Genomic DNA, 12,500 nt, shown 5'->3' on the forward strand with positions numbered 1-12,500 from the left:
GGGTTCCATTCTCCAGCCTTCACACACATGCAGGACCATCAGACATAACCAAGCAAAACGGAGTGCTCGGTCTCCCACCACACACCCACGCCAGACCTCACTTTCTAAATCAGGACAATGTGTAAACACGTTTGTCCTGTTTTGAAGCATTTGTGTCATCATTAGGACGCTGAGTTTTGAGAAGAGACGAAGCTGCTTGTCTTCACACGGCGGTGCTGGGGGTCAGACGTCTCCAACAGACGTGGCGAGATAGAGATCATACCTGCGATTTACCAGCACTGCACAACAGACGGACTGAACCCAGGGACAGAAACAGCAGGAGGTGATTCCGGGGGGGGGAGAGAGAGAAAGCGGGAGGGAACTAGTTCTTTAGGAAAACATAATAAACTGCTGGTTTAGGTCAGACCTGATATTTCTGTCATATAAAATGTGCATGCACACACACACACACACACACACACACACACACACAAACACACAACTTGTTTACTACTAGTGGTGATCTTCCCCTCAAATGAAACTTTAGCAGCACTGAGCTCCATCCAATCAGGTTCTGTCCTCAAGAGTGTAAGTGTTGTTCAGAGACCGCGTCTCACGATCATGTCTTCATGGACGGCACATTCTGTCGGTGATCTGTGGGTGGTTACTGCCTCAACATCATGGCTGCCTTCTTCTTCGCTGCTATCCTCGATGTTCTCTCTCTCACACTGCGTGACCTTCTAGACCTTTCTGTGTGCTCAAATGTCAAACGTGTTACTGTCCAAGTGTCCAAGTTTCTTTGGAAACGCAAAACATCAGCAACGTTTTCAGAAAATGATCGGCTTCCACGAATACCTCCAATTATTCAAACCATGTATCAGACGCTCTGGGGGTGTTTGGCGAGGTATTATGTCTGATAGCAGTAGCAATCTTCTACCATGAGACATCTCCAACCCAGCCGGCGTTCCCCAGGAACAGTGTGCAGACTGACAGGCTGTTTGTGTCTGCCCCAGGGGGGGTAGAAGGGTTGAGGGGTGGGGGTGGCTTGTTCTGGGGTAGCAGGGCATTAGGACGGAGGCATTAAAAAGGTCACCACAGTTACGCCAAGCTGCCAAAATGAAACAATGTGCAAGATGCTTTGTTTAAAGGTTAAAGAGACGTTCAGTAACAGTATGGATGGATAGATGGATGGATGGATGGATGGTTGACAGATGGACTGATGGATGGATGCAATAAAAGATCAAAATATGAATGAAGGGATGGACAGATGGAGAGGCAGTGGGCCTGTGGTGGGCTGCAGGACGAGTGCTGGTGTTTCTGTACTGAAACATCTCCAGCGTGGACGATGAGGTCCATCCAGCCCCTCCCACCACTTCATCTGAACCGGGGGGGCTAATGAAATACAATTAAGCTCTCCACTTCCTGGTGGACATGGGGGCGACACTCAAGCAGCCTAATTGGCAAAGCACACGGAATTATGGGAAGAAAAACGGGGGAAAAAGTTGAGAAAAAAAGAGAGAAAAGAGGTGATTAATGTGAAGGAGGCCGATGCTGCATTAAATCTCAAAGCTGCCCTAACACAGCCCCCCCCACAGCACTGACATGGTGGCCTTGCATCTGATTGGCTCAGAGGTGTGGCCTCACGTGCTATTGGCTCATAGCGGTGAGGTCAGAGAGGAGAGGTCACACACGGACAGCAGACTAATTAAGAGTATGCATGTGAATACCAACACACGCACACACACACACGCACTCAAACAATTCATGAGGTCAACATGAGTAAAGATAACGCAAATGTGTGTGTGTGTGTGTGTAGGTACACAAGGAGAAACATCTGCCCCGGGGGGTAATTATTTCTGTTGCCCAGGAAACCGAGCCCCACTTCTCTTCTCACACATGCTCTTCACACTTCTTTTATGTCTTGCGTCCAATCAGCAGTCTCCGCGGGCGCTCACGCCCCCCCCCCCCCAGGAGAGTTCAGGGGAACGGCCGGGCGGGGGGGTCTGCCGTCTCATGGCTGCCTTCGCCGTGGTGATGTGCTTGACAGCAGGCCGTCTGTCACACCTGCCCTTAAACGGGCCCTCTCGGGGTGTGAGGGCGAGCGGGGGCCCACCTGCAGGGGTACCACGACCCCCCGACCGCCACCACGCAGGACAGCACACAGCACCAGCAAGCAAAGCCCCGTCTGTCTGCTAATAACACCCACCCAGGAGGTTCGGGAAGCATCGGGAAAGCTGATTGGCTGAAGCCGATTCTCAGGTTTTGATTACACACAAAATGAATTCAGGTGGTGATCAGATGAGATGGCATTTAGTCACGTCAGTGAACAGGGACTGAACCCTGTGGGAGGGGTTGAACCCTGTAGGAAGGGCTGAACCCTGTGGGAGGGGCTGAACCCTGTGGGAGGGGCTGAACCCTGTGGGAGGGGCTGAACCTTGTAGGAAGGGCTGAACTGTGTGGGAGGGGTTGAACCCTGTAGGAGGGGCTGAACCCTGTGAGAGGGGTAGAACCCTGTGGGAGGGGTAGAACCCTGTGGGAGGGGCTGGACTCTGTGGGAGGGGCTGAACCTTGTAGGAAGGGCTGAACTGTGTGGGAGGGGTTGAACCCTGTAGGAGGGGCTGAACCCTGTGAGAGGGGTAGAACCCTGTGGGAGGGGTAGAACCCTGTGGGAGGGGTAGAACCCTGTGGGAGGGGTAGAACCAGAGAGCTGGTGTAGGTGGGGTCGGATGTCTTACCAGAGAGCTGGTGTAGGTGGGGTCGGATGTGTCCTCCTGCAGGTAGCGGGACAGCCCAAAGTCCGACACCTTGCACACCAGGTTGCTGTTGACCAGGATGTTACGGGCGGCCAGATCCCGGTGGACGTAGTTCATCTCCGAGAGATACTTCATACCTGCACCGATACCTCTCATCATCCCCACCAGCTGGATGACTGTGAACTGGCCATCGTTTTGCTGCCATGGCGATGCACCACACACACACACACACACACACACACACATCAGAATGTCATACAGTGCTTGACAGCAATTCCTCAGGGGTCGGGGTTCCTGGAGAAGTTGTTTCCAGCTCTAATCAAACACACCTGGCTGTTGTGAACCCCCTTATCAGCTGGTGTGTGTGTGTGCTGAATCAGGGTTGGAGCTCAGGGCTTTCGGAGGACGACCTCCGGGGGGCGCTGTGTGCTACTGCACTCACGGCTAATCCTGACTGTGATCAAATGATGCATGTGGTTTCAATAGGTCGACACTGCAGCACATGGAGATCATTGGAGATCACTGGAGATCTGGGTGTTCAGAAACACGTCCCCTACTTCTGACATCCCTTTACATGATAATGGGCTGAGCAGAATCACACACATGGTGGAATATGACCACACGTGTGGAGCACTGAGACTCCTGGATCACGCGGACCGAGTTGATGATATTGAAGAAAACCAGAACGGAAGGAAATGGTGCAGTAGTGTAGCGTGGGAGGTTCTACAGGTCTTATAGTCATAGTGCCACACCACCAACACCTCCACACCCTCACACCACCACACGCCGCACACCCCCATACCTCCACACCCCTCACACCACCACACGCCGCACACCCCCATACCTCCACACCCTCACACCACCACACGCCGCACACCCCCATACCTCCACACCACCACACGCCGCACACCCCCATACCTCCACACCCTCACACCACCACACGCCGCACACCCCCATACCTCCACACCACCACACGCCGCACACCCCCATACCTCCACACCCCTCACACGCCGCACACCCCCATACCTCCACACCCTCACACCACCACATGCCGCACACCCCCATACCTCCACACCCTCACACCACCACACGCCGCACACCCCCATACCTCCACACCCCTCCACACCCTCACACCACCTTTTCCGCATGCTGCTAAAGTCACGCCCTGACGGGCCGGGCGTAGATGTGACCCTCACTGGCCCTGTGCTTGGATCAGGCGTCCTGATTCCTACACACGTTTCATCTGTCTGTTCTCTGTGTCTTCAACTTCAGAGCTACTTCTTATCTTAAGCCCTGCCACTTATCGCTACGTTTGAAACATGTTTTTAAAAATAAGAAATAAATCAAAAACTAAAGTACATAAACTAGCACGGCGGGAGAAAAGACCCCTCCTGTGTTTTTGTAGAAAGGGAAAGTTAAACTTCCACCTCGCTGTCCGCCGCAAGAAGCTTTGAACTAAAACATGCACGCTACCAAAGGCGGAGCCAGTGGGGGTGTAGGCGGGACCAGCAGGGGGTGGAGGCGGGGCCGGAGGGGGGGATTGTTGGGGCCACACGACGGAGGTCTGCTGCTGCAAAGCCAACTTCAAAGAACGGCATCAGATCAAAGAGAGTGAGAAAGACAATCGGTACGCTTGAAGAAGGACCGAGATGAACGTTGACTTAAGCACTGAAACCCCTTATGTTCACACACACACACACACACACACCCACACACTTCCCTACACACACCTCCATGTACAACAGCAACGAGTAGAGGCAATTTAAAACCAATTCAGGGTGTGATGTTCCACAGTACAAATAAAATGATTCTGTTCAATTCCAATTATTCTCATTTCTCTGATGAATCACTTGATCTGAAGTGTCTAATTACATTAGAGTCCAGTCTAATAGCATCTTGTGTAGGCGCATCTCTGATATCTGCTGTCTTACCCGGAGAAACGAGTCCAGCGCACCGTTCTCCATGAACTCAGTCACGATCATCACCGGCCGGCTCTTCGTGACCACGCCCTCCAGACGAATGATGTTGGGGTGGTCGAACTGGCCCATGATGGACGCCTCGGACAGGAAGTCCCGCCTCTGCTTCTCCGAGTACCCTGCCTTCAGTGTTTTGATGGCCACGTGGATTTCTCTCTTGCCTGGAAGCTTCAGGCGACCCTTGTATACTTCCCCAAACTCACCTGTGGGGAAGAGGAGAAAACTCTCCACCAATCAGGGCCACCGATTACTCCTTATGCAAATACATCTGCAATTAAGAGATACTGAGACACGCCCCCTATTGAGTTCACTAGCAGGAAGCAGCTGGTTTATCCATTGCTAGCGGACATTGCTAGCGTGTTCTCCTACACAGACCCACCACTTTCTTAATCCATCTTTATTCTTTGTTCCATACAGTATTACGTGCAAACAACATTTGTTAAATGACATTTTTGCATGCAGGTTTTAGCCAAATAATTCAGCCCTGTTAAAACGGTACATCATGTAACATCACCGTGCTCTACTGAAATGTTCGGTTACATGCCCATTATCAGGTAGAAACGATTCACAGTGTCCCCAGCACCTCAACCCTCGTGATACGTCCCAGGAACCTTCAACACCAGATTGATTAGCTTTAGCATTAGCATTAGCTAATAAGGGTATACGCCTCCCAGCTGAGGCAGCGTCTCCTGGATGTTTCTGTGACGGCGTACAGGCTGGCATATGTGCTGGTTTGTACCAACACAGGAAGTGTACCAGGTGCGTCCCCAAATGTGTGTGCACACAACACATACATTAACTTTAATTTCACTCCAATTTCCTTTTAGAGATTGATAACGTGTTATCTTAACACTTTGGCATATTCAACAACATGTGTGTGCAAACCAACACATGACTGGCCAAGAAAGTACCATGAACTGCTCTGATTGGTGCATACCGAGGGAAGTATTACCTGTGTAACTGCATTAGCCCCGCCCCAAATCCCCTTTAGACACACCTTTTGCTCACACATGGGAGGAGCTAAACGGTCAAACCCACCTGCTCCGATCACCTCCTCGATTTTGACGGTGGAGACATCAATCTCCTTGGCGAACTCTCGCACGGCCTCGTTGGGGTCCTCGTAGGTGAAGGGGTCGATGTAGATTTTCATCCCAGGAGAGCCGGGAAGACTCGAGCAGCCAAGTGGCGTGTGGCAGTTGGACAGATCCGGCCTCAAAGACAGCTCTAGACCAATCACAGTTGGACAGATCCAGCCTCAAAGACAGCTCTAGACCAATCACAGTTGGACAGATCCGGCCTCAAAGACAGCTCTAGATCAATCACAGTTGGACAGATCCGGCCTCAAAGACAGCTCTAGACCAATCACAGTTGGACAGATCCGGCCTCAAAGACAACTCTAGACCAATCACAGGTGAACAGATCCGGCCTCAAAGACAGCTCTAGACCAATCACAGTTGGACAGAATTGGCCTCAAAGACAGCTCTAGATCAATCATAGTTTGACAGATCCGGCCTCAAAGACAGCTCTAGACCAATCACAGTTGGACAGATCCGGCCTCAAAGACAGCTCTAGACCAATCACAGTTGGACAGATCCGGCCTCAAAGACAGCTCTAGACCAATCACAGTTGGACAGATCCGACCTCAAAGACAGCTCTAGACCAATCACAGTTGGACAGATCCGGCCTCAAAGACAGCTCTAGACCAATCACAGTTGGACAGATCCGGCCTCAAAGACAGCTCTAGACCAATCACAGTTGGACAGATCCGACCTCAAAGACAGCTCTAGACCAATCACAGTTGGACAGATCCGGCCTCAAAGACAGCTCTAGACCAATCACAGTTGGACAGATCCGGCCTCAAAGACAGCTCTAGACCAATCACAGTTGGACAGATCCGACCTCAAAGACAGCTCTAGACCAATCACAGTTGGACAGATCCGGCCTCAAAGACAGCTCTAGACCAATCACAGTTGGACAGATCCGGCCTCAAAGACAGCTCTAGACCAATCACAGTTGGACAGATCCGGCCTCAAAGACAGCTCTAGACCAATCACAGTTGGACAGATCCGGCCTCAAAGACAGCTCTAGACCAATCACAGTTGGACAGATCCGGCCTCAAAGACAGCTCTAGACCAATCACAGTTGGACAGATCCGGCCTCAAAGACAACTCTAGACCAATCACAGGTGAACAGATCCGGCCTCAAAGACAGCTCTAGACCAATCGCAGTTGGACAGAATTGGCCTCAAAGACAGCTCTAGACCAATCATAGTTTGACAGATCCGGCCTCAAAGACAGCTCTAGACCAATCACAGTTGGACAGATCCGGCCTCAAAGACAGCTCTAGACCAATCACAGTTGGACAGATCCGGCCTCAAAGACAGCTCTAGACCAATCACAGTTGGACAGATCCGACCTCAAAGACAGCTCTAGACCAATCACAGTTGGACAGATCCGGCCTCAAAGACAGCTCTAGACCAATCACAGTTGGACAGATCCGGCCTCAAAGACAGCTCTAGACCAATCACAGTTGGACAGATCCGACCTCAAAGACAGCTCTAGACCAATCACAGTTGGACAGATCCGGCCTCAAAGACAGCTCTAGACCAATCACAGTTGGACAGATCCGGCCTCAAAGACAGCTCTAGACCAATCACAGTTGGACAGATCCGGCCTCAAAGACAGCTCTAGACCAATCACAGTTGGACAGATCCGGCCTCAAAGACAGCTCTAGACCAATCACAGTTGGACAGATCCGGCCTCAAAGACAGCTCTAGACCAATCACAGTTGGACAGATCCGACCTCAAAGACAGCTCTAGACCAATCACAGTTGGACAGATCCGGCCTCAAAGACAGCTCTAGACCAATCACAGTTGGACAGATCCGGCCTCAAAGACAGCTCTAGACCAATCACAGTTGGACAGATCCGGCCTCAAAGACAGCTCTAGACCAATCACAGTTGGACAGATCCGGCCTCAAAGACAGCTCTAGACCAATCACAGTTGGACAGATCCGGCCTCAAAGACAACTCTAGACCAATCACAGGTGAACAGATCCGGCCTCAAAGACAGCTCTAGACCAATCACAGTTGGACAGAATTGGCCTCAAAGACAGCTCTAGACCAATCACAGTTTGACAGATCCGGCCTCAAAGACAGCTCTAGACCAATCACAGTTGGACAGATCCGGCCTCAAAGACAGCTCTAGACCAATCACAGTTGGACAGATCCGACCTCAAAGACAGCTCTAGACCAATCACAGTTGGACAGATCCGGCCTCAAAGACAGCTCTAGACCAATCACAGTTGGACAGATCCGGCCTCAAAGACAGCTCTAGACCAATCACAGTTGGACAGATCCGACCTCAAAGACAGCTCTAGACCAATCACAGTTGGACAGATCCGGCCTCAAAGACAGCTCTAGACCAATCACAGTTGGACAGATCCGGCCTCAAAGACAGCTCTAGACCAATCACAGTTGGACAGATCCGACCTCAAAGACAGCTCTAGACCAATCACAGTTGGACAGATCCGGCCTCAAAGACAGCTCTAGACCAATCACAGTTGGACAGATCCGGCCTCAAAGACAGCTCTAGACCAATCACAGTTGGACAGATCCGGCCTCAAAGACAGCTCTAGACCAATCACAGTTGGACAGATCCGGCCTCAAAGACAGCTCTAGACCAATCACAGTTGGACAGATCCGGCCTCAAAGACAGCTCTAGACCAATCACAGTTGGACAGATCCGGCCTCAAAGACAACTCTAGACCAATCGCAGGTGAACAGATCCGGCCTCAAAGACAGCTCTAGACCAATCGCAGTTGGACAGAATTGGCCTCAAAGACAGCTCTAGACCAATCATAGTTTGACAGATCCGGCCTCAAAGACAGCTCTAGACCAATCACAGTTGGACAGATCCGGCCTCAAAGACAGCTCTAGACCAATCACAGTTGGACAGATCCGGCCTCAAAGACAGCTCTAGACCAATCACAGTTGGACAGATCCGGCCTCAAAGACAGCTCTAGACCAATCACAGTTGGACAGATCCGGCCTCAAAGACAGCTCTAGACCAATCACAGTTGGACAGATCCGGCCTCAAAGACAGCTCTAGACCAATCACAGTTGGACAGATCCGACCTCAAAGACAGCTCTAGACCAATCACAGTTGGACAGATCCGGCCTCAAAGACAGCTCTAGACCAATCACAGTTGGACAGACCTGGCCTCAAAGACAGCTCTAGACCAATCACAGTTGGACAGATCCGACCTCAAAGACAGCTCTAGACCAATCACAGTTGGACAGATCCGGCCTCAAAGACAGCTCTAGACCAATCACAGTTGGACAGATCCGGCCTCAAAGACAGCTCTAGACCAATCACAGTTGGACAGATCCGGCCTCAAAGACAGCTCTAGACCAATCACAGTTGGACAGATCCGGCCTCAAAGACAACTCTAGACCAATCACAGGTGAACAGATCCGGCCTCAAAGACAGCTCTAGACCAATCACAGTTGGACAGAATTGGCCTCAAAGACAGCTCTAGACCAATCATAGTTTGACAGATCCGGCCTCAAAGACAGCTCTAGACCAATCACAGTTGGACAGATCCGGCCTCAAAGACAGCTCTAGACCAATCACAGTTGGACAGATCCGGCCTCAAAGACAGCTCTAGACCAATCACAGTTGGACAGATCCGACCTCAAAGACAGCTCTAGACCAATCACAGTTGGACAGATCCGGCCTCAAAGACAGCTCTAGACCAATCACAGTTGGACAGATCCGGCCTCAAAGACAGCTCTAGACCAATCACAGTTGGACAGATCCGACCTCAAAGACAGCTCTAGACCAATCACAGTTGGACAGATCCGGCCTCAAAGACAGCTCTAGACCAATCACAGTTGGACAGAACCGGCCTCAAAGACAGCTCTAGACCAATCACAGTTGGACAAATCCGGCCTCAAAGACAGCTCTAGACCAATCACAGCCATGTGTCACTGGGACGTTCACAAATATTCCTTCACTCCCTCACTAAAAAGGGTATTTAGATTTGGTTGTAAAATGCAAATCCGGTCCTGGATTTTGTAATGACTCGTAGTTAATTCACAGGTATACAAATCACAGCTCTCATGTCTCTCTGTCCTCTCTATTACCTATATGTTGTGACAATACTGTTGACCAATCAATTATTTGGTCATTACGTATCCTAGTAACTACATGTGATTACAAAATCCAGGACTGGATTAAGGACAGGACTGGGGTCGGAGGCTCTAATGTCTCCACGTCTCAGGCGTGTGACTCTCACACATTGTCTCATGTCTCATCTCTTCCAAACTGGGCTCGTCTCATCAGGCCACGAGTGAGACCTTGGTGAGTTGAGACGTGTTCGAGCAGAAACATGCAGAGCGTGGAGTGCCCACCGGTGAGACGGAGCAGAGCTGGTTTCATTACTGTGGTGTAGTGGTATTCCAAACGCATTCACCAAAGATCTACTGGGGTTCCTCAAAGCAATTACACTGCAGCCAAGAGTGTGAAACCTCTCAGCAATTAACATCAAATCTCACTCTTACACTCCTCGTGTGCTGGGACGTCTTAGCCAACAGGTCAGCGTCAACACAGTAAAGTGTAACATTAGTCAGGTGGATTCGCCATAAATAATGCTCAGTGTGAAAGCTAAACTTTCAAAACTTTATTTTTTAAGTGTGAGAATTGAGAATAAATAAATAAACAAGCAGCTCGCTCTACATCACAGAGAAAATGTGTCCTTTACTGCAGCATGGGGCCCCTCTCTCTCTCTCCATCCCTCACTCTCTCTTCCTCTATCCCTCCATCTCTCTCCCTCCATCTCCCTTTCTCTCTGCTTTTCCCCCCTCCTCTCTCTCTCCCCCCTCTCTCTCCCCTTCCCTCTCCCTCTCTCTCTTTCTTTTTGATAGCATCGAATCCAATTTTCTTGTGCAGCTCTGCCCCACAGGACCGGGTAAACAGATAAACCCGACACGCTAGCAAACTGCTCTTTACGCCTGAAATGGTTGCAGTGGGGAGAGGGAACATTAGCATTTATGTGTGTGTGTGTGTGTGTGTGTGTATATATGTGTGTATGAAAGAGAAAAACAGGAAGACATGCAGAGAGAGAGAATGACAGATAGAAAGTGCAAATGAATCCAGATATGAGAACAAAGTGAATTAGTGTGAGCCCAAAATGATAACGCCATTACAGAGGACTTAAAGAAACATGACGTCAAACATCAAGAGGGCACGACATGAAAGCCTACATCAGCTAATAACATGATGTAACGCTGCAATAATATCAAAACCCTCTCGGCTAGCGTGCTGTCTACAGTTTAGCCAGAAGACAGTACATCGTGTTAAAGCTCACTTATCTTAAATATCAAAGATTACTGACTGGGAGACGTGAATATAAAGGCCCTGATGTCACGTTTCAGATATGTTTCAAACAGGAACAGGAACGATATTGACCCATTTCAGTCTGGTGTCTACGTGTTTCTGTCTGGTCATCAGATCTCTGACTCATATGGATAATGAAGTCTCGTTACACATGACAGGAACGGCTGCATCACCTTTACTCCTCATTACCTGCAGGACAAGCTTGTCCTGACCCACAGGCCCCGCCTCCACTGCTCGCTAGAGAATGCTGATTGGTCCAAATAAAAGTGACAGGACACTCAATCAGAAACTCGGTCCCCTGATTCCAAATCTACTGGTGGAATATTTACAGCTGAGGAAGTCCGTGTCCGTGGCAACCACCACTAAGAAACTCCGCCCTCCGGCAGAGAAAATCTCTCACTGTTGAGTTCAGGAGTTCAGGAGTTGTCCCGCAGTTTCAGACTCGTCACATGAAACAGATAAAGCTACGGCACCAGCACACCCACGCTCACAAACACAGTGTACACTCTCTCAGATCATCACACACACTCTCACAAACACAGCGTACACTCTCTCAGATCATCACACACACTCTCACAAACACAGCGTACTCTCTCAGATCAACACACACCCACGCTCACAAACACAGCGTACACTCTCTCAGATCATCACACACACTCTCACAAACACAGCGTACACTCTCTCAGATCAACACAAACCCACGCTCACAAACACAGCGTACACTCTCTCAGATCATCACACACACTCTCACAAACACAGCGTACACTCTCTCAGATCATCACACACACTCTCACAAACACAGCGTACACTCTCTCAGATCAACACACACCCACGCTCACAAACACAGCATACACTCTCTCAGATCAACACACACACACTCTCACAAACACAGCGTACACTCTCTCAGATCAACACACACACACACACTCTCACAAACACAGCGTACACTCTCTCAGATCAACACACACACACACTCTCACAAACACAGCGTACACTCTCTCAGATCAACACACACACACTCTCACAAACACAGCGTACACTCTCAGATCATCACACACACTCTCACAAACACAGCGTACACTCTCAGATCATCACACACACTCTCACAAACACAGCGTACACTCTCAGATCAACACACACACACTCTCACAAACACAGCGTACACTCTCTCAGATCATCACACACACTCTCACAAACACAGCGTACACTCTCAGATCAACACACACACTCTCACAAACACAGCGTACACTCTCTCAGATCAAGACACACTCTCACAAACACAGCGTACACTCTCTCAGATCAACACACACACTCTCACAAACACAGCGTACACTCTCAGATCAACACACTCTCACAAACACAGCGTACACTTTCTCAGATCAACACACACACTC

At 50.0% G+C, this 12,500-nt stretch overlaps 1 protein-coding gene across 1 annotated transcript in view; it reads right to left on the bottom strand.

The window, feature by feature from the left end:
- ephb1 (EPH receptor B1) overlaps positions 1 to 12,500 on the bottom strand; it is a 110,603-nt gene that overhangs the window by 30,433 nt on the left and 67,670 nt on the right. The window contains exons 7-9 of the mRNA XM_076981300.1: positions 5,747 to 5,932; positions 4,664 to 4,911; positions 2,715 to 2,930 (exon numbers count right to left, since the gene is read on the bottom strand). Coding sequence (XP_076837415.1) covers positions 2,715 to 2,930; positions 4,664 to 4,911; positions 5,747 to 5,932 — 650 coding nt within the window. The remainder of the gene's footprint in view (positions 1 to 2,714; positions 2,931 to 4,663; positions 4,912 to 5,746; positions 5,933 to 12,500) is intronic.

This window comes from Brachyhypopomus gauderio, chromosome 19, assembly GCF_052324685.1.
Source record: "Brachyhypopomus gauderio isolate BG-103 chromosome 19, BGAUD_0.2, whole genome shotgun sequence".
In the NCBI taxonomy this organism is placed as follows: Eukaryota; Metazoa; Chordata; class Actinopteri; order Gymnotiformes; family Hypopomidae; genus Brachyhypopomus; species Brachyhypopomus gauderio.